Genomic DNA, 20,947 nt, shown 5'->3' with positions numbered 1-20,947 from the left:
AGCTGATAACAAAGAGGTGTGACAAGTAGAAAGTTCTGTCAGTGACTCACCCTCATCACTTTCAAGCTTTATTCAAATTGCTGCCCAAAAAGTGATGGTGTATATTTTAAAAAGTTCCAATACTTTATTTAAAATAATCTCTTCCTGTGGAGTAATGAAAATATTTATTTTTGCCCCAATAACACTGATGGAGTCTGAAGAATGTAGGAAGCTTAGTTATCAGGGCAGAAAACATCTTTTATTGCAGACAGTTGTTCATGAGAAGTAATGTATTTTATCTAATTTGAGAGCTAGACTCTGACTACCAATGATGTCCAGGATTATCAGTCTAGTTTTAGGGGTTTCATGTTGCTTCAGGTTCTTGATTTTAGGTAATTTCCTACCAGACCTTAGCTTTAGATAGGTATAAGCCTCCCTGGAGATGATCATGTAACTCAGGTCATAATATCTATTACTGGTACTTTTTAATAGCATTCCTGAGTCACAGCAGGAACTGTGAGTTATCAGATATGTAACAAAAGTAACATACAAGTTTTTCTAGTGTTATTAGATTTGGTCCATTTTTCATGTGTTTTATTATTAGTCAAGTGACACGGCTTTTAGCAGTAGCATTCTGTATCTTCTAGTTTGTAAAATCCTATGTGTACACTTACCATGTATTAAGATATAATTGTACAGATGTAGGATTTCTTGGACTTAAAACAGAAATGGAGTCTTTCAGTCTAGATACACATTGAAGAGAAACACATGCTGAATCACAAATGCAGTTTATATACTGAGTAGTTTATGCACTTCATGCATGGCATGTATTTTATAGCTTACTCAGCTACTTCTTTTAAGGTTTTTGCAAACTTTAACCAATTGGTCTGTAAGCAAGAAATGCACTAAAAAGAGCTGTCTCAGTAGATTCTTAGTTAACATCTCGAGGTCAGAGTCTATCAGTATGTGGATATGCTAGGGTGGGATTCTGTGTTCTTTTCAAACCTATTGACTCCAGTCTGTGTGATCTAAATACCAAGCAGAACTTGGGTTTTCTCTGCCACAAGAAGTATTTCCTTTTTAAAAACAGAAGCAGTCTGATCGAGTGGGTGGCATCCCTGCCCTTGGAGCAGGGGTTGGAACTAGATTATCTTTAAGGTCCCTTCTTACTCAAGCCTTTCTATGATTCTGTGAAAATATCTAAAAAAAATATGTGTGGTGATGTTTTGTTACTACTATTTAAAAATATCAAAACCTCTGATTTTTTATTTATTTGTTATACAGCGTTGAGCATTACTTCACTGAAAGAGCTTCTTGATGCTATATGCTACTCATTGCAGTAGGGAAATTTGTCTTCTGTGGAAAATGTAATAAATGTTTTAAGGTAGTCTGTTATGCTTTAGTTCACTGCCTGAATTATATACAATTTATTACAGAGTCATATCAGTGTGTGTTGCAAGTCTTCAACAATCAGCAGGCCGCCTTGGATAGACTGTTTAGTGTCTAGTTCATAGCTGCCTTCTCCTTAATCTTTAAGAAGTAGAACTATAAACTTCAGTGGCAGAACAAGGATCTCTGCTTGGGTACCTTTTACTCTTCTGATTAAGATTTGCTGACAATTAAAGTGGATTAATCCTTTCTCTTTTTGTTTGTTTTTGGTTTGGTTTGGTTTGGTTTGTGGGGGGTTTTTTGATATTTTGGCTTGGTTTGGTTTGGGTTTTTTATGTGAAGTGTTAGTAGGTTGTTTGGTTTCCTTGTTTGAAACATTTTCAAATAGAAGATTCAAAAGGGAAGAATAAACCAAGAGGAGCTAGAAACAAACTGCTATAGGGTTTTTGTAATTCTTTCCTGGTGGTTATGGTTAACCAGCTACCCTAACTGTTCAAAGGAGTACTCTAATTTGGGTCATGGAGATTTTTACTTCCATTACGAAGACTTTTCAAATATCCTTTACCTTGATTTTTGCTTCCTTAACTTGATATCTGCTCTGTTGGAAAGATGGCTGGAAGTGCCACAAAAAGGAAACGCTGAATGAACTGAACATAGCAAGCAGAACCTTCATAAGTTTCTTACAGTTTTGTCTCCACTGATGGTGCTTCCCTTTCCCTGCATGGACAAATACCTTACATCATCGAAAGGGAGCACTGGGCACTGAATAATTATCATTTATCATCACCAACTATGGAATAGATTCTTTTCTGATAGATCTCATGCTATGGGGGGGGCCTAAAGAATCCTATGTTGAATATAATACAGTTGTCCTGTAGTAGTTCAAAAGAGATTAAGTCAAAATGTAAAACTGAGCCCAAATTTCTAAATACCATTTCTCTGTTTACATATAGGAATATATTATTGCAGAAATTATCTGAAACATTGACTACTAATACTGCCTGTTACAAGAATTGTTGTGCTTATATAAAACACAACTAAATGATCAAGTTTTTGCTGTGGGAATAAGTTCATCATAACAGCATGCTCAAGAATTCACCTGAGAAAGAGTGGAACAGTAAGATGGAAGAACACACATATGTAAAGCACAGCTCTGAAGGCTGGATTCAGAGCCGTTGAGTAGCAGGCTACCCTGCTTTCACTGAACCAAAACATACAAATTAATATACACATCTGCTTAAAGGAAAAATTGCATGAAAATGTTATGCACAGCTCTAGGGAGCACAGACAAACCCAGATTATTTGATTTCAGATGAAGCTCTGCACACTGAAAGCAAAAAATTTAAATATACAAATGCAGTTATGTTTTGTGTTTTGCATCACCATTTAGAGCTCTGTAAAGAAGTCTTTGAAATGCACAACAAATTTGCTAAATCAAAAAAAGGACAGTGGTAGTACATAAAAAATTGTATTACTTTGTTAATTAACAGGGTACAGGGTTGAATCTTACAATGTTGCAACATGTTCCCAGAAAGAATATTAGAAAACATTTACAAAGGTCGTAGTGCTAAAGGGCTCAGGAAGGGTTGGAATAATTTGTATTCATTGCAAAAAAGAAAGTGAGGAGACAAGCTACGAAGCTGATAAACCAAAAAGTGTACAGCCTAGCAGAAACTATGAGTCATTAATATGAGTAAGCAGTCACGTAGCAATGTAATTTATCATTGATCACTTTTGTTCTTCATAGGAAGGACCCCTGTGGCCGACATTCCTACCCACTGTTTACCAAAGGACATATTTCTCAGAGCAGATGGGCTAAGGGGTGCTCCCAGCTTAAATAAATATATGGATATACTCTGGTAGTTAGTGTGGATAAAAACTTCCTGGGTTTTGTCTGAAACTGCATTGAGGCTTGCACTCATAGAGAGTAGAGCAGGGTAAATTTCTGCTGGATAGTGTGTAGTGTCACCCCAAAATACAGAATTAAAATACCTCATTGGATTTGTTCAACAGTGGAAGAGCTTTTCATTTTGGCAAAATTAGGCTAATGATAAAAGCAGCATAATAAATGTTTAGATCAAAGATGTGACACATAAGCCTATACCCTCCACATATATATTGACATACAGGGAAATAATAGCAGGAGATCATCACAGAATCATAGAATATCCTGAGTTGGAAGGGACCCATCAGGATCATTGAGTCCAACTCCTGGCCCTATGCAGGACACCCCAAGAGTCACACCATGTGCCTGAGAGTATTGTCCAAATGCTTCATGAACTCTGTCAGGCTTGGTGCTGTGACCACTTCCCTGGGGAGCCTGTTCCAGTGCCCAACCACCCTCTGGGTGAAAAACCTTTTCCTGGTATCCTCCCCGGGTAAACCTCCCCAGTTCAGCTTCATGACACCGAGTCATTGAAGGAAGCTGCTTTTAATATGTAGCTAATTTTTTTCTTTCCCAAATATAACTGTGAAGATTTGCAACAAGAATATGAATGGGAATATGAAAGACTTAAAATAGCTATAGAGCAGGTTTGGTACAGAATTTGGAGGACAAAATGTATATATGGATATGTATTTCATAATCAAATATTCACCCTATCTTGGCATCATTATGCAGTGATTTAGGACACCAAAATCCCCAAATATCCACAGCCATGCAATGGTTTTAACTTTCAGTGAAATTTAACTGTGATATGAGTTAATATCCTTTTTTAAAAATTTAAAATATTATTTTTAAAAATAATATCCTTGCGCAGTATGATACTACTAGCTTTCATAACTTTATCCAAGAGGCACAAATCTTTGAGACTTAACCATTTATTTCCTCCTTAGAACTGGATATAACACCACTGTTAAAGGTAATGATCCCAGCTCAGTTGCGTGGCCTAACAGGTGAACACTCTGTACTTGAGGTGCCATTTGCAAATTCACAGTTTTAGTTAAGTTGGCTTAAAAGAGGAGAAAACTACACACAAATAGGATGGCAATAGGTAAAGAAGCACTCATGAGGATGCACAGAAGAGGAAACAGAAGGAAAGAAGTTGTTGTCATGTCACTAACTAAATGAGCCACCATGTCAGGATGACAGAAAAAGCGTAAGCAAGGAATAATACTGTTTTGTTTCTCATTCCCCTGTTCTATTAAGGGAAATGAAATCTACTACCTTCTTGATAAGTAAACTGGATTTCATAAAAACATATCAATTTATACTGCCCGTTTTTTCTCAAACAGCATTAAATCTGTAAGACCTTGGATATGTAGTAACACACATCAGACCAGAAGAACAAAAGTCTCCTGTCATTTTAGGTTGAATAATATTGTGTATGTCCTGCCAACTACTCCTCTTGAAAAAGACAATGAAGATTTATTTAGCAATTTATATCAGATCTGATTTTTTAGAATTTATTTGAAAATTTTCCACAGAATCCAACTTTAAATTTCCAGCCTTCTCTATGTAAGGTCTTGTGAAAGAGATATTCTGGTATGAAATGACTCAGTTGAACAGCAAATGAAATAAATAGTGTGTTACTTTTTATTTTGCCAGAGCATTCCCATTTGACTTCTAATAACAACTTTCATGAGCGGTCATTGAGAATTAAGTGAAAACTTTGGGGAGGTCTGTCTTTACAAGGTATAAAATTGCAGCTGACACTTCTGGCTTTCCAATTGAAATGTAAATTAAAATTAAAGAGATAAGATCACTGTTAGATTATGATTTCAGTAAGATTATACTTCAAGTACTGCCGAGTTTAAAACCAGAGTGAGTTATGGTAGCATCTGGGAGCATTTCAATGGCATATCACTTAAAATATTTAAAAAACCCTTTACTTGCCCCAGCAATTTAAGTAAGCAAAGCTTGCAAAAACAAAATACAAATTTTTACTGATCTTTTATCATTATCTCATGCGAAATAATATTCCTGCTTCAATTTATTCATTTTTCTCATGTCGCGGGATTGCAAAATGAATGCATTAGACTAAAAGGAGAACATTGGGTAGGTGTCCAAGAAGGGACAATAATCCAAGAAGTAGCCACAATTTGTGTATGATCTGTGACTGTTCTGCACTGCTTTTTCTGTACAAAGCACACTTAGCAGCAGTGCAGTTGATTACAGAAAGGGCCAAACCAGTATGCATGAAATTGCAAATGGGAGAGGTTGACTTCAGGCACACACACACAAATACGATTAAGAGATCATCCAGATTAGCTGCAAATTTTCAAATGTTTGTTAAAGCAAAATCAAGAGTGTATAATGTAATTTTTCTATATACAAGGATTACATGCCAAATATCCAACTTCTGATATGTTTGATTTATAAGCCCCGGATAACTGGGGACACCATAGCAGCCTAACTGAGTCTGGCTCTATCAAAAAGTAAGTGTAGAGAATTCAGAGCAGAATTTGTCCTTCGACTTTTGTTTCTCCTATCTTTTGAGAGTTGAGTCTCCTTGGCAAATTTAAAACAGTTTTGTAACGTAAGCAAAGACTAAACAATGAAAATGAATTTAAAACATACATACTTTCAGTCACATTAACTCCCTGCACAATGTAATGTTATATAAACATGGGCAAATAGACCAAACTAACTATGGCAATTGTTCCTCAGAATGTGTTTTCTTAAGATTTATATAGACAAAAGCGTGGCAAGTAAGGCCAACAATAGTATCGTTTAACAGCCCATCTGTGCTGAAACTCTGGAAATTATTATTTTCAGTGTTTCAATATTTGCATAATGTTTTGAAATCACTATCAAATACTTCCAGAACAGCTTAGCACAATTGAAATAAACAAGAGTATTTGTTATCACTATGGACTTGACTCGCCTCTCTGAGTTTCTCGAAAAATTGTAACTGACAGCTTTCTACATCCAGTTATTGGACAGCATTATACCCACCAAAGAAGTCCAAAGTGCAAAGAGAATTTAGCTAATTTACAAATAAAGATGAATGTTCCAGAAATTAAGTCCTAGAACAGAACTTCAGCTGGGGTAAGTTGTCTTCGGTCCTGGAGGTCTCCCTGTACCTCGTCTTATTGGGTTCAACGATTAGTCCAACCTGTCAGCTAGCAGAGGTCCATTTATACAAAAAAACTGGCCTGGAGATTGTTGCAGTAAAAGAACAATAGTCAAACAATAAAGTACATAATTGAGTACAATAAAATGCAGGCCATGAGCCTAATTTAAAATCTTACTTTCATTATATAGGTCCCACAACTTGAAGGGGGCAACCTGTCATCTTGCTGTCTGAGTACCCTTCCATGCAATATCAGAACAATGGGAAAACAACAAAACTCTAGCCATCACACAGTCTTTTGCTTTTTTTATTAGATCAAACTTTGGTTAAGTATTTTGAAGGAGGGAGTGTTGTTTCCTTTTGGGGTTTGCTGGTAAGAGTTTATAGAGGACAGTAGCTGTCTATGTTTTACCAGTAGTAATGGTAGAAAGGTATTCTAAAGGAGAAACGTTTTGTAATACCTTCTAAAATTTTCGCTCTTTATCCCCACTTCCTGATTTGAATTGTCTCAAATAACTAAAATTCATATTCATAATTCAGTTGTTGAGAAGAGATTTAGCCAGTGAGTTACCTGTAAAAAGTGAGGTTATGTGCCCCTCTTCAGCTACTGAATAACAGAGAATTTATCAAAATATAATAAAATTGTATGTTCCATTTCTTGTGTAGATTTGTACAAATTTATACCATTCTAGATGACTGCTCATAGAAAGTTAATGTTTCCTATAAGAAACTGAAGCTTTCAAGAACTACTGTTGCTGATTAAATTAATTCTTCTTATGTAAGTGAAATTTTCAGTATTTGTCTAATAGAAACTATGCTTTTCTTGCTTCCCATAGCTTGGGTTCCCTTAAGACAACTATTACATGAATCTTGGGAACTCAGATGTCAATGAATAAATTTTGGTAGTTGTCTCAGTCTGAGGAGTCTGGAATGTTTGCTAAAGAGGATGAGTTATAAGATAGACCACACTCCTCTCTCTCAGCAATTTTAAATTCAAAATTAAGGGTCTTTAATCGAGGAAGTGTGGAAAAAACAGAAGAAATAACGACCCTTTATTAAAAGATACATGTATGTTGGAAAAACAGTAACAGAACACAAAAAAAACTAGATACAGTAGTCCTAGAAAAAAAAAGGTCTGGATGAATACTTCTCTGTCCTTTAGCGCAGTCCTAATTGTGGCCTGCAGGGGGCACTGTTGGATCACTGGAGGTCACCGCGCAGGGAGAGGGTTCTGGGGGTGGTCTCGGGTCGTGGGAGGAGCCGAAAAGAAGATGGGAGGCCCTTCCCTCAGTGGAAGGAAGGGGTAAGGGAAAGCAGTTCACCCCCCAACAGGACTCACTCAGATGACGGTGTTCCAAGGCTCTCCCCTCTTCTCCCAGCAAGCACAGACCTCTCCGATGAAAAGAAGAAAAACAACCAGTCGGTCCCGGCAGGAGTCACGAGGCAGTGGCGGCGCAGGGCCGGTGGTCAGGCCTCACCAGGACGAAAGAACCAGAAAAAAACACTGGTTCCCAGGCTTTTCCTCCAGAAATACCTGGATGCAGTCCCTGACTCCGTCCCAGCGAGAGTGAGCTCTGCCGTCTGCCCCTCTCCCCTCAGAACAGAGCCAGCCCCTCCTCCCTCCCCAGCCTCTCTGATGGGCCATCAGCAAGGAATGCAGTCTGGAGCTAATTCCTTTGTAAGGCTAATTACCTCCCTTCCCACTTCCCTATTCGAAACTCTATTTCTCTTACAGGGAAGCAGGGAAAGAAAAAATTCCTCTCTCTGGTTTATAACCTATAACAGTAGTATTACCTTAAAGATATTTATCGTGAAGAGATAATAAATAGAAACTGGTACTCCTCTAAAAATGTAGATGTTAGGTGAAATGTCATGAAACAGAAAGTAGTTTCTGTCTGTACATAGTAAGATACACAAACTTTGGAATCTTAAATTAAAGCCCTGGCTTCAGACATGCTGGTATCAATTCACTCATCATCTGACTTTCTCTATTTCCTCCCTGCCAACTGCACAGCCAGTCTCTTAATGACTTAGTTGGTGTTGTGAAACTAACATCTCTTTATCTAATTCTGCAGAAAAGTGGAAATCTATTTGATCTTAACATTATGAAGGTAGTGTGGCTTCTTTTGAGAGCAGTGTGTCTGACAGCAGCAGTCAGAAAAGGCTGCCTTTCTTTTCCCAATTCTTCCACTCTCCCGTTGAGTGGCCTGTGCCAAATATTTTGCTTCAATTTTTCATCTTTAAATTGAAAATCATAGTGGCTGCAGTTAGCATAACTAACTTCTTTAATATACCTCTGTGAGATCTACTAATGAAAATCTCTTGTGGTAAAATAGTGGTGACTCTCTGTTATGTGCCTAACTGAAATCTTAAAATAAAAGATTATGGTTCTCAATTGTTACAAGTGAGGGTTTATTTAGCAGCTTGTTGCAGTTTTGAGCTTTGTTAAGGAGTTGAGTACTGTTAAGAACAGTTATACCAATTTGTTGCTGACATTATAACCTATGGGGACTGTTTCTGGTGACAACCCCTGATATTTTATCTGTTTGTTACAAACCATGTCGAGACTGTACCTCAGAGAAGTCTCAGACAACTGGTACCTTAGAATAGGTGATGGATTTTGGCTTTGACTGATGCTGGTCTAGTATGCAAAGCTATGCTCAAAGGAGCCCATTAATGGTACCAACACCTGTTGGTGTTATTATAATCCAAAAAAAGAGACCTCTTGGGACATGTGTTGATGCAGGTTAGTTGGCATGAGATTCTAGCACCCCCAGTATAAGGGTATGTAGGGCTATTTCCTTGCAACTCTAGCTTGAGTCATGAAGTGTTTTTTTCCTGGCAAACTTATACTCATAGGGTGAAGGGGAAAAAAAGAGAGTTGTACAACCCCATGTATAACCTGCAAAAGAAACAGACACCTTTTAAAAATACTTATATTCCTCTTTCAGGGGTGTGTATTCATTCCTCATAGCACTTATGCATCAGTTATGATAATCCATGAAAAGAAGGGTCAGCTTCAGTTGTTCAGCAAGCATTGATGTAACTTCTGCCCTCAATTTTTAATAGTTAGTTAGAGGGCCAGGTGTATGGAGAGAGGCAATGCAGCTGAGCCCAGTGGTAGGCTGGGGAGTGCCAACATGAGTCGCAATGTGCACAGTAAATCATGTAGGAGGAATGAGTGGATAATGACTCATCCCCGACCTCAGTAATGGCATCTTACTGACAGAGTGTCAGAAGGATTTTTATGTGAACTTATGTTTCACTGGGCAAATCATTTACACATATTTCTTTGAAACAGTTTCCCGAAATTTTATACAACACTTGCATAACAATCTCTGGAGCAAAAGTGAGTTTCTGGCTTTTCTTTCACCTTGAAAGTGCACAGAAACTTTAACATGATTATTGGACCTGAAGATTTACAGAGACAATATCACAGAATCACATGATCAACTACGTTGGAAAAGACCTCTGAGAACATTGACTCCAACCTATGATCTAACACCTAACACCATCTTGTCAACTAGACTGTGGCACTAAGTGCCACATCCAGTCTTTTCTTAAACACCTCCAGGGACGGTGACTCCACCACCTCCCTGGCCAGCCCATTCCAATGCCCAATCACCCTTCTTGTGAAGAACTTTCTCATGTCCAACCTAAACCTCCCCTGGTGCAGCTTAAGACTAAGTCCTCTTGTCCTGCTGGGAGAAGAGACTGACACCCACCTGGCTACAACTTCCTTTTGTGTAGTTGTAGAGAATGATGAGATCTCCCCTGGAGCCTCTTCCTCTCCAGGCTGAACAACACCAGCTCCCTCAGCTGTTCCCCCCAGGATTTGTGCTCCAGACCCTCGACCAGTCCCATTGCCCTTCTCTGGACACATTCCGGCACCTCAAAATCCCTCCTACATTGAGAGGCCCAGAACTGGACACAGTACTTGAGGTGTGGCCTCACCAGTGCCGAGTACAGGGGAAGAATCACTTTCCAAGACCTGCTGGCCACACTGTTCCTGATACAGGCCAAGATGCCATTGGCTTTCTTGGCCACCTGGGCACACTGCTGGCTCATGTTCAGCTTCCTGTCAATCCAAACTCTCAAATCCCTTCCTATCTGGCTGCTCTCCAGCCACTCTGTCCCCAGCCTGTAGTGCTGCATAGGGTTGTTGTGGTCAAAGTGCAGGACCCAGCACCTGGTCTTGTTGAACCTCATCCCATTGGCTTTATTCATCCCATTCATCAGAGAGCCTAAACATTGTACATAAGTCACAGCCACCATCTGAGAAGCCCCATTTCCTCCCTTCTGAGGAAGGTGTTATGACAAGCTGACTGGATGCCCATGAAGGCATCAGGGCCAGCTGTATTGCATCTCACAGGTGGGTCAGGTAGGTGGTACTGCAGACATCCAAAAAGTCAAACACTATGAGTTGGCACTTCAAAAAAAGAAAAGTGGTCAACCCCCAAATAATTTAAAAGATACCTCGAAATGTGTCCACATGGAATATCATCATTGAAGATCTGTGCAGTCTTCCAGGCATTTATTAAGCAACATGGCATGTAACATGTGACATCTGGAGAAGCACTACAGATGCAGCAGGAGCACCTTGTTTGCCTTTGATCCCCTCTGCAGCTGGTGAATTGTATTTCAGAAATACCATTTCTGAAGGCACAACAAGATGCTCTGAAGTAAATTCCATCATTATGTTATCGAGTTCTAATGGGTGTGATATGAACTGTTTAATTGCAGCTACTGTGAGACACTGACAGGACTCAAGCTCAAATCACTTTGAAAAAGCTTACAAAAAATGTGTTCCTGAGAATTTTGTGTGTTCTCCAGAAGTGTGGGCTAATCCTGATCTCCCTGTAGGTTCTGCCTGTGTAAATAATAGCACTGAATCAGTGGCCTACTGCCAGCATAAACCTGGCAAGTGAGAACAGAAGTCAACCATGACTTTTCATAGATGTTTTTTCTAGTTAGTTTATTATATTTCATTTGTTAGGACAAAAAAAGACATGGTAACAAACCCAAAGTGGGACACAAAATAAAGATAAGCTTTTCCAAATTCATAATTTTACAAGTGGAATTTCATTTAAATTTAAGTAAAGATCTTTGTCAAATTAATGAAAAAACAGAACAGCTTATTCTTCAGGGAAAAAAAATGAGGCAACTGTAAATTGATGCAGCTTGGTTTTGGATGAGAAAAGATATATACACATAGCAGGAAATGACCAAGCACAGCAACTGTTTTGGCTGCAAAGCCAGTGTGTTCAATATTTGCCATTACAGGGGGAAAAAGGATTAAGGCTAAAATTACAAGAAAAATAAAAAGATTCTTTTGCTGTCAGGGATTAGCAAGCCTCCTTCCAATATAGGGAAAAAAATTTTGTATACTTTTGTCCAAACTATCTACACAGGCACATTAAGGTATCTAAATTATTTCTTAATTACAAAGCCAATTTTATTAATAAATTATTGTTGTTAATAAAACAGCCAGCTCAAAGGAAGTTCTTCCCTAAAACTTCCAACATCCCAAATAATGCATGATTATGTTCAAGTGGGACAGACATTTGATCATCAAAAATGATAAAAATAATTTTTGATTCTCCTAAATAATAAAATTACATCTGTGATTAGCAAGCATTTCATTAAAACCATCTCCTCTTTTTTTCCTCTCCAAAAGCTTGCAGGGAGACAGTGAGATGATAGTGATCTGCATGGAGAATGATCTGTCATGAAATTAGCTAAAAGGATTGGAGAGAAATGATATTATAAAGGCAACTCAGAACTGCCCAAACATGAGGAGTATTGGCTGTACATTTGAGTAAATCTGTGCAAAAAATAAACGCCTATAAAAACAAAACTCTTTGATCTTGAAATGTTTCATGCAGAAATTGACTCCAAGAGGGGAGTCAAGAGTTCATAGCAAATTCTTACTCATTTACTCTGGCAATTTAACCATCAGATGCTGAATCCAGCTCAGCGCAGGACCAGATGGTATTCATCCAGAACTTCTAAAGGAAATAGTAAAATTATTAAACATGATGTACAATCTATTGTTTAGAACTACACTGTTGCCAGGAGCAAAAAAATAGTGTAAATTTGATGACAATGTTTAAAAAGGACTCCAGGGGAACTAAACCCTTGGAATTATGAGCCAGTCTGTAAACCTGGCACTCACAAAAGGAAAACTGGTGAGGACTGTAATAACAGATAAAAATCTCTGGACACATGGTCTGCACAAATTTACTGAGGAAAGCTGCACCTTACGGATTTAGAGTTCTGAGCATGTGAACAGGATGATCCAGTTTTAACAGTAACTACACAGTTGCTGGGATTTGCACAAGATATCATTCCCTCACTCATTCAGTACTTGCTTTTGGTTGAAATTAGTACCCTCTGGAGTCAATCATAGCTCACCACCACTGTACTCTCTGCTCATTTGCTGTCTGCACAGTACGTGGTTGTACTGAAAAGCTTCACAGGACAAGCTGCAGCCAACACAGCCTGACTCAGTTTACCTCTTTGCTGACTCCATGAAACCTCCAGCCATGGCTGCTGGCCTCATTGGCTTCATCCATCTTGTATGTCCTTAGGAAACATGTCTTGACACTGTAGCGGGCCCATCCCTTGGGATGGGGCTCAGTGAGGGGCTCCTGGGGAAGCTGGTCCTTCACATTGTCCCACATATATTTGAGACCAACGAGAGAGACATGCACTGGCTTTACAGTGTTTGTTGTACTGCCCTGCAGCCCTGGCCAACCTCTCACCCTGCTCACAGCAAGTGGGACCATGCAGTGGTATGGACCACTGATGACCAGCTGCATCCAGGACTCCCAGAGGCAAAAAGGATAATTGAGAGATTAGAACTTTAAATGTTGCTTTTCAGTCTACTCCCCTACACACCCATTCCCACATTCACACTATAAAGCAAAGCTGGCAAGACTGGAAAAGAAACCCAGGCATTCCAGTCTGTGTATATCAACTTTAAGGGGTTAGGACTTGTTATAAAGGATGTATTATTGCTCTGCCTGTTTAAGTAGAAGAGATTTTAAATGTGAAATTTGTTTTCCACTAAGTTATAACAGATCAATTTCAAATATTAATTTACATTTCAGACTATAAACAGGCTGTATACTGGAGGTTAAAAGCCCATGACTTTGTGAAAACAAGAGTGAGGATGATGTTTATGTATTAAAAAAGCAGAACTTTTAACCTTTCAAGATCATAGTGTTTTAAGCTGGTGTGTAACTAATGTGCCCGAATTTATCAGTTTAATCAAGTTTGTATTCAAGTCATATACAAGTCCTTGCACAGAGGAAATGTGTAGGCTTCTGCTTATGTTAACTAACAATTCTAATATACCTTCATAAGGTTTGATCCAGGAATATTGAAATTAGTTAGTTTTTATATTGCCTTGCTGGGGTTTGGATCAGGCATGTACTGCGCCTTTGTGTGAAGCTAGAACTTCACCAAATGAGCTAAATGTAACTGCTCTTATTTTTCTAAGCCTTCCCTATCTTCAGTTTGCTCTGAAAAATATGAAGATAAGAATCATTTCCATGTAAGGAATGCAAAATCTTCACTATGTTTTCCTCCTCTCTGCCCTTTTATTCAGCTACTCTTACCATTTCAAATGTTGGTATTTGAGAGACAGATTTATCACTCTCATCACTCACTGGTTCTCATTCATTGGCTGTGGCATAACAGTATGCCTCCGGGAAATATTGCAGAGACGAGAGTAGAAGCAATCTTGCAAGGGGTTAATGCAGTAATCTTTTTCTAGGCTGTTTATAATCCCAACACTAGTCCAGTAACAGAAGAGGGTGGATCTAAAAAGTACCAGAGGGGCTGTGTGTGTGTGTGTGTGTGCATACATGTGAGTGTGTATGTGCACACCTGCTTTGCTTTTCTGAACTGCCTTACGAGCCCCTGGAATAAATCTTGTTCAGCCTGAACAGGGCTCTGTGTGCTGGGTGCTCCTGTCAGAGAGTCAGAAGAGCTTCCTTGCACAACTACCTCTCTTGAATTTCTCTTGAAGACTTCATTCAGAAATGTATTTATTTACTGAGAGAGTGGGCAGATAGTTACAAACCACCCTCTTCTTCATCAGAGCTGATCTGTGGATACTGAAGAATGGAAATAGTTGATGCAAGCTTCCTTGGGAACAATACCAACATTACTGCTTTCCTGTGCAATATCATCTTGGAAAATGACACTTTTTACTGTGTGGATGATCCACCTTATCCTTCTAAAGGTAGGTATAGAAAACCAGATTTTTTTTCACACGGTTTTAGTTCTAGTTGGATGTAAAGATACAGTGGAAAGAAAGAGCTATACAAGGCTTTTTCTCTGAGGAAGTGCAAAATCAACTGCTTGCTGATAAGTTAGGATGAGAAACAGGCAGCAAAGAATTTAGCGTGTTCTGGTTTTTCAAGTTAAAAATTCAGCTAGGAAAAAATTTGGATATAATGGAAAATTAAAACAGTAGCACTACTGGGCACAAAATGTAAACAGCTGTGCTAAGGATTTGGAGAAACAGGATTTTTAGTCAATTCAATAACAGTGGAGTGATCAGATCTCATACTGTGTATGAAAATTATTAAATATGAAATCATAGCACTTTGAAGCTGAAAAAAACCTATCATGTATTAAAATATTTTTGTTTGCTATATAATTTCTTACTTCTGCATAAAGAAGGAACTCTCATGATGGATGCTGCGCCCTAAGTGGTGTGAGCAGAACATGCTTTAAGAAGTTGTATTTGACTCTTCAAATGTACAGTGTATTGCATGTATTGTAGCTGAATGCTATGCAATTCAGGTACATCAGAATAAGTTTAGGAATTTCAGCTCTTTAACTGATTTTGTATTGTACTAAGACATAAACCTTAGTAAAATTGAGTTCAGAAAGGCTTTTACTTTTTGATTAAAGGATGAAATATAGAATACTACTCTGAGTCGAATGCTACATAACTGATCTTTTCTTGTGACAATTTTCAGATTTTCATCAGATAATTCGAATTCTGCTGTATTGTTTGATATTCTTGCTCAGCGTTTTGGGGAACATTCTGGTAATTACAGTGCTGATAAGAAATAAGCGGATGAGAACAGTCACCAACACGTTTCTGCTGTCACTAGCAGTCAGCGACCTGATGCTCTGCCTTTTCTGCATGCCTTTCACCCTCATTCCCAACCTGCTGAAAGATTTTATTTTTGGTAGTGCTGTTTGCAAAACTGCCACTTATTTCATGGGTAAGTCTGAGAAGTTTATACCTATTTTGAAGTCTAACTAATGAGACAGGTGAGAAGGTATTTAAAGACCTACAAAAAACTGATTGTTTCCACCCGCTGTTGAAGTTACCAATATCATGGAGAAACATCTTTGTAGTGCAAATCTTTGTGGTTCTGGTTTCCTTGGTCTGATCCAGCAAAACACAGAGACACCTACCTAACTTTAATGACATATAGAAGTGTTTTGCTGGATCAGGTTAGGTGTGTTGCATGATCCAGCTTTAATGAGGAACCCCGCACACACATTTGCTTACCCATACCTGACAAAGTTGTTTGCAGCGTTCAGATCACCCACCAGAAGTGCTGGGGTTGTACATACTTGCTAAGGGTGGATTTTACCCACAGATTTTTGGTAGCAGTGACACATGAAAAAATAAAATAGGCCAAAGTAGAGGTAATTTGCAGAACTGGAATTTAGAGCAAGCACTTTTTCAGGACAGGTCAGATGGGATCAGAGCTCACTAGGAGACCATAAAACACACATATAGGTTTTAGAGGCTGACTCTAAAAAGCACCACTTTTATACACCTTGATGTATGCCCTTTTTTTGCTGTGGAGCCAGGAATTTCAAAATGCCTGGGTTATGTCTGTGTGTGTAACCAATTTTTGTCTCACTTCCAATACTTCTCATGCATTTGCTGGTTTCTTAAGAAAAAAAAAAAAAGAAAGAAAAAGAAAAAAAAAGAAATAAGAACATCACACAAAGTTTTCACCACTTTTGGGAGATCCTCAGTTAATTACAGAAACCTAAGGTCCTCTTTCAACCCATGCCCTTGAGAACTTTGATGTAATGTGAAAGTACACACCTAAAGTGTGCGAATGGGAAATCAACATATTTTTGTAGATAAAACCAATAAAACTAAAGGCCATGTTTAAACAATTATAATGAATTGCTGCCATAAATACCATAAAACATTAGTGAAGCATTGTCATCTTACTCTTATTCACTATGTAAATTACTTTATTAAAAAAAATCCAGTGAGATGGATCAAACGTGAACATTCTCATTATGAAGTTGTTTTATTTTAACAGTTGGAACATGGATATTTTCCATTAGTGGTTCAAGTAACAGAGGCTTCAACTGACAGACACTGACAACCATTGCATCAATGATGTTCAATTTTTTAAGACGTAGAAAGACATATTTTAGATTACAGATGATTTGTGTAAAGCAAAGTGTAAAGATATTGGCATTTTATAGTTTGACCCACATTAGAAAATTCACAAAGACTGTTAAATGAAAGCTGGTTCACTGAAAGAAAGATCTGTGACAAAGTTAAGAAGAAATATTTATAATCTTGCAGTGGTGAACTTGGGCACCTCAATGAAAGAAACACAGATATTTTATAATATATGAACAGGAGAAGTTAAGGACATTCAAAGGACAAAGTCTCTGCTTCTATGTAACTTCATTTCTCCTTCTTCGTAACTCCATTAGCATCTAATTAAAAAAGTTGTAACATATTTAATTCTTTTGAATGATAAAATCAGATCACCAGTCAAGAAGGACACTCAAAAAACTTAAAACAATAGAAAAGGGACTGTGAACATCTGCATTAAAAGAGTAATTAAGCACATAATCACATTGATTTTAAATGCTTGTTTGAATTTCAGTGCAATTAGTGGAATGAATAAACCACAGTAGCAAAGAGAATAATTAGGACAAAAAATGTCTTTTTCTCCCGTTACTAGAATTTTATGGTTTGATAGAGTGTATCTTTTCTCTTGGTCTTTTGGAGTTAAAGAAAGGGAGAGCAAGAATATCAGTTTGGAGCAATCTGAAGACCTTTTGCCCCATTGTCTTCAGTGACTTTATATGGTATTCAAAAATATTTCAACTTATAAGTAGTTTGCTATATTTTTAAATTTATGTATGCATACAGAAAGTTAGCAAGACCATTTCAAAAAACATGACCATTTAAAACAAGAGAATAACCTTTTTCTTTGTTTTATACATATAGGTGTCTCTGTAAGTGTATCTACATTCAACCTGGTTGCCATATCTTTGGAGAGGTACAGTGCCATTTGCAAACCGCTGCAGTCCAGGGTCTGGCAGACAAAATCTCATGCTTTGAGAGTGATTGCTGCTACCTGGTGTGTCTCCTTCACTATCATGTCACCATACCCAATCTACAGCAAACTGGTACCTTTTACCAAGTATAACAACACCACAGCAAATATGTGCCGGCTCATTTGGCCAAGTGATGTCATTCAGCAGTCTTGGTAAGACATAACTGGCTGTTAGCAAATGCATAATTATCTGGTGGAAAACAGGATTTCATGGTAGCATTAAGCCTATGGAAAATCAAGTATTAACCTTCAGCAAACCTTTACACTCTATCATGCTTATTTAGGAAGTAAAAAAAAACACCCATATTTTTAAGCTGCTTATATTTTGACACTTGCATGGCTTTTCCCTTGTCACAGGAAAGATACCCAACATGGTGATGATTCTCACATTATGGTCTGCTAAGCCCCGACTGTTGCTGTAAAGAAAGCATCTGTCATGTTAAGTAGGAATAGTGCTTTCATTCCTTTATACATAAACTTTAACATTTTCAGAGAAATCCTTGATTAATCTTTGAGAAATGCAGACACATACAAGCACCCCTTTGTGTGCTGCCTTGCCTGTTAATTTGTTTGAAAGTCCTCTGAAGTAGAGAAGTAGAATCTGAGGTTGCAAATGTCTTGAGAACTGAATCCTTTCGGTCGCTTACAGAGAACAGGGTCAGAGAGAAGAGTGGGGAGACAGTGCTCTGAGTCCTACACTTCCAGACAGAGCAAGTAAACAGCAGCACTATCAAGCAGCAATAGTACTTAGACATGATGTACTTGCATGGTGACTAAACACTGACTAGCCTTCCCCAGTTCTTAGCTGGATAAAAAGGAGTTTTTCTGGTTTATGCTGTTACCCGGTCTCAGTTTGTCTTTTTATTCTTTAGGTACACTTTTCTGCTACTCACACTCTTTCTCATTCCTGGAATTATAATGATGGTTGCATATGGCCTAATTTCTTTGGAGCTCTATAGAGGAATAAAATTTGATGCCAGCCAGAGAAAATCTTCACGAGGTAACAATACACTTAGGTTTGGGATGTTTTTTTCCATTACAGTTGAAAATACAAGCAGCCATCTTGAGGCTAGTAAGAGGAAAACTTTCTATTTGCAAAAATGATCATTATGGTCAGTTATGTCATGAATTTGCCAGCTGCATTTGTTGATTGGAGTTATTCTGTTACTCACTAGCAAATAAACCTCTCCTGTGGCTTGTTTGCAAAGGCTTGGGGGAGAGTACATTAAATTTCTAATTTGTTTATTATAGAAATATGAAGGGGGTTTTTTTCTGGCAACAGATGAGGACCATTTCTGTCAATAAACACCACAATTAAAATTGTCAAATTAAAATGGAAGCATATCATCTTGAAAACTATCTTCCATCAACACTGGACTTCAACAGTGTTCTTACACCTTTTGCATCAGTTTGTATAGACATAACATGTGAGAATATTGGGAGACAGTGGATGCAGAACAGCTGATAACATGACTAACTCAGAATAGGCCAGTGCTTTCCTTTGTTGTCCAACTATGAATTATGTTATTTGTTTAGACTTAAACTGCGTTCTTCATTTTTTATTTTAAATCATCATTCAGAGATATTTTGCCAACTATTTAAACACTAATTTATATGTACAGAAAGAAAAACAAGTACCTGCAGTGCCAAATACGAGGATGGAGACGGATGCTACCTCAACAAAAGCAAAAGGAAAAGGAAAATGCCATTGAAACAGCTCTCTGCTATGAGCCACAGCAAGATAGAGAGGGTGAGAAGCAACAGCTCTTCTGCCAACTTAATGGCCAAGAAACTCGTGATCCGTATGTTGATGGTGATAGTGGTTTTGTTTTTCATTTGCTGGACTCCCATCTTCAGTGTCAATGCCTGGCGCGCGTTCGACACCGCTTCAGCAGACCAGCGTCTCTCAGGGGCTCCCATCTCCTTCATACACTTGTTGTCCTACACTTCTGCTTGTGTGAACCCCATCATATACTGCTTCATGAACAAGCGTTTCCGCATGGGCTTTGTAGCCACTTTCACCTGCTGTGCAAAGCAAAGGCCCCCTGCCACGCGGGGAGAGGCTGGGGATGAAGAGGAGGGGAAGACGACAGGGGCTTCCCTCTCCAAAAGTTCTTACACGCACGTGACTGTGTCTGCACCACCCTGAGCTGTGTCAGAGGAGGCAACAAGCGGCCTATCATCTGGTGTTGGAGAGTGACTGTGGCATCAGTTGAACATGATTTAGTTCTGAGTTAATGAAACACTTCAGTTGACAGTAAACACAGTGAGAATTCTATGGGAAATGGATGCTATCACTATCTGAGTGTTAGATCACTTTCCCTTCAAAAGTACAAAGGAGGAAGAGGGCTGTGAAGATAAAGGACTTTGTAAAAAGCCTTAGAAGATGCTCTGTTTGCCATAAATTTCATTGTAAAAATTGATGTCCTTTACATCAACAATTTTGCTCAGTGTTCAGCTGGAATTCTGAGTATCTCCTAAAATTTCCAAGATGCTAATACATTCTTCTCAAACATGAATACATGTATTGCAGTCTTCACCTCACTAGCTATGCATTATAACCAAAAAATCTTTCTGTTATATTTGTAGTATATTTTCACATTATTTTAGCTGAGCTAATACATGTTGAGATAATTTTGGCATCACACTCACAGAAGTTCTGGGGTGAGGAGCATGGGCTTGTCTATGTGAAAATAATACTTTTATGTAAAATAATTTTTTTAATAAAATGAAAATAAAATAATAAAAATATTGGTGACTTTGTGGATGGAATGCATTCTTCACTCAGGCAATAACATAAATTCACCTAATTTAAGTATTTTTCATTTAAACAAACACTGTAGAACAAGCACAAAGAAGTGGCTTTCTTCTGTGCAGCCATAAGCACCCCCACATACAAGTGGCAGGGTCTTAGATGAGCCCCAAAGTCTCACATGGAAATTGTCACACTGGGTAGCACAAGAATAAAGCTTGGGATAAGGCAAGGAGGTGTTTTACAAAAGATGCAGGACTGCAGATGCAGGTCGGTGCCTGTGGCCGTCACATATTTCACAAATGTATTCACAGTCACTCCAGGGGCAGCACTGTCCACATGGATATAGAAGCCATTAGGTGCAGAATGGCTTCTATAGAAGCCATAGTAGACACACTGAACTGAAACACTTTGTCAGAAAACGGTTTTTCTAAACTTTAAAGCAACTATTTTCT

The 20,947-nt window shown here is 38.3% G+C and overlaps 1 protein-coding gene across 1 annotated transcript; it reads left to right on the top strand.

Moving 5' to 3' along the window:
* Positions 1-14,483: 14,483 nt before the first annotated feature.
* Positions 14,484-20,407, top strand: CCKAR (cholecystokinin A receptor). Its single transcript, XM_008930322.3, has 5 exons — positions 14,484-14,634; positions 15,380-15,631; positions 17,632-17,893; positions 18,613-18,740; positions 19,363-20,407. The coding sequence occupies exons 1-5, from the start codon at positions 14,514-14,516 to the stop codon at positions 19,887-19,889; spliced, it is 1,290 nt and encodes a 429-aa protein (XP_008928570.1). The 5' UTR covers positions 14,484-14,513; the 3' UTR covers positions 19,890-20,407.
* The last annotated feature ends 540 nt before the right edge of the window (positions 20,408-20,947 follow it).

This window comes from Manacus vitellinus, unplaced genomic scaffold (assembly GCF_001715985.3).
Source record: "Manacus vitellinus isolate BGI_N305 unplaced genomic scaffold, ASM171598v3 scaffold_0_pilon, whole genome shotgun sequence".
Lineage (NCBI taxonomy): Eukaryota > Metazoa > Chordata > Aves > Passeriformes > Pipridae > Manacus > Manacus vitellinus.
Note: the sequence above shows the minus strand (reverse complement) of the source record. Positions and strands in the feature narration are given on the sequence as shown.

Bases quoted from the DNA above. Each gene is read 5' to 3' on its own strand.
- CCKAR (XM_008930322.3), top strand. From the start codon at position 14,514: ATGGAAATAGTTGATGCAAGCTTCCTTGGGAACAATACCAACATTACT. The intron at 15,632-17,631 runs GTAAGTCTGAGA...TTATACATATAG, and splicing joins AACTGCCACTTATTTCATGG to GTGTCTCTGTAAGTGTATCT. The intron at 18,741-19,362 runs GTAACAATACAC...TTATATGTACAG, and splicing joins CCAGAGAAAATCTTCACGAG to AAAGAAAAACAAGTACCTGC.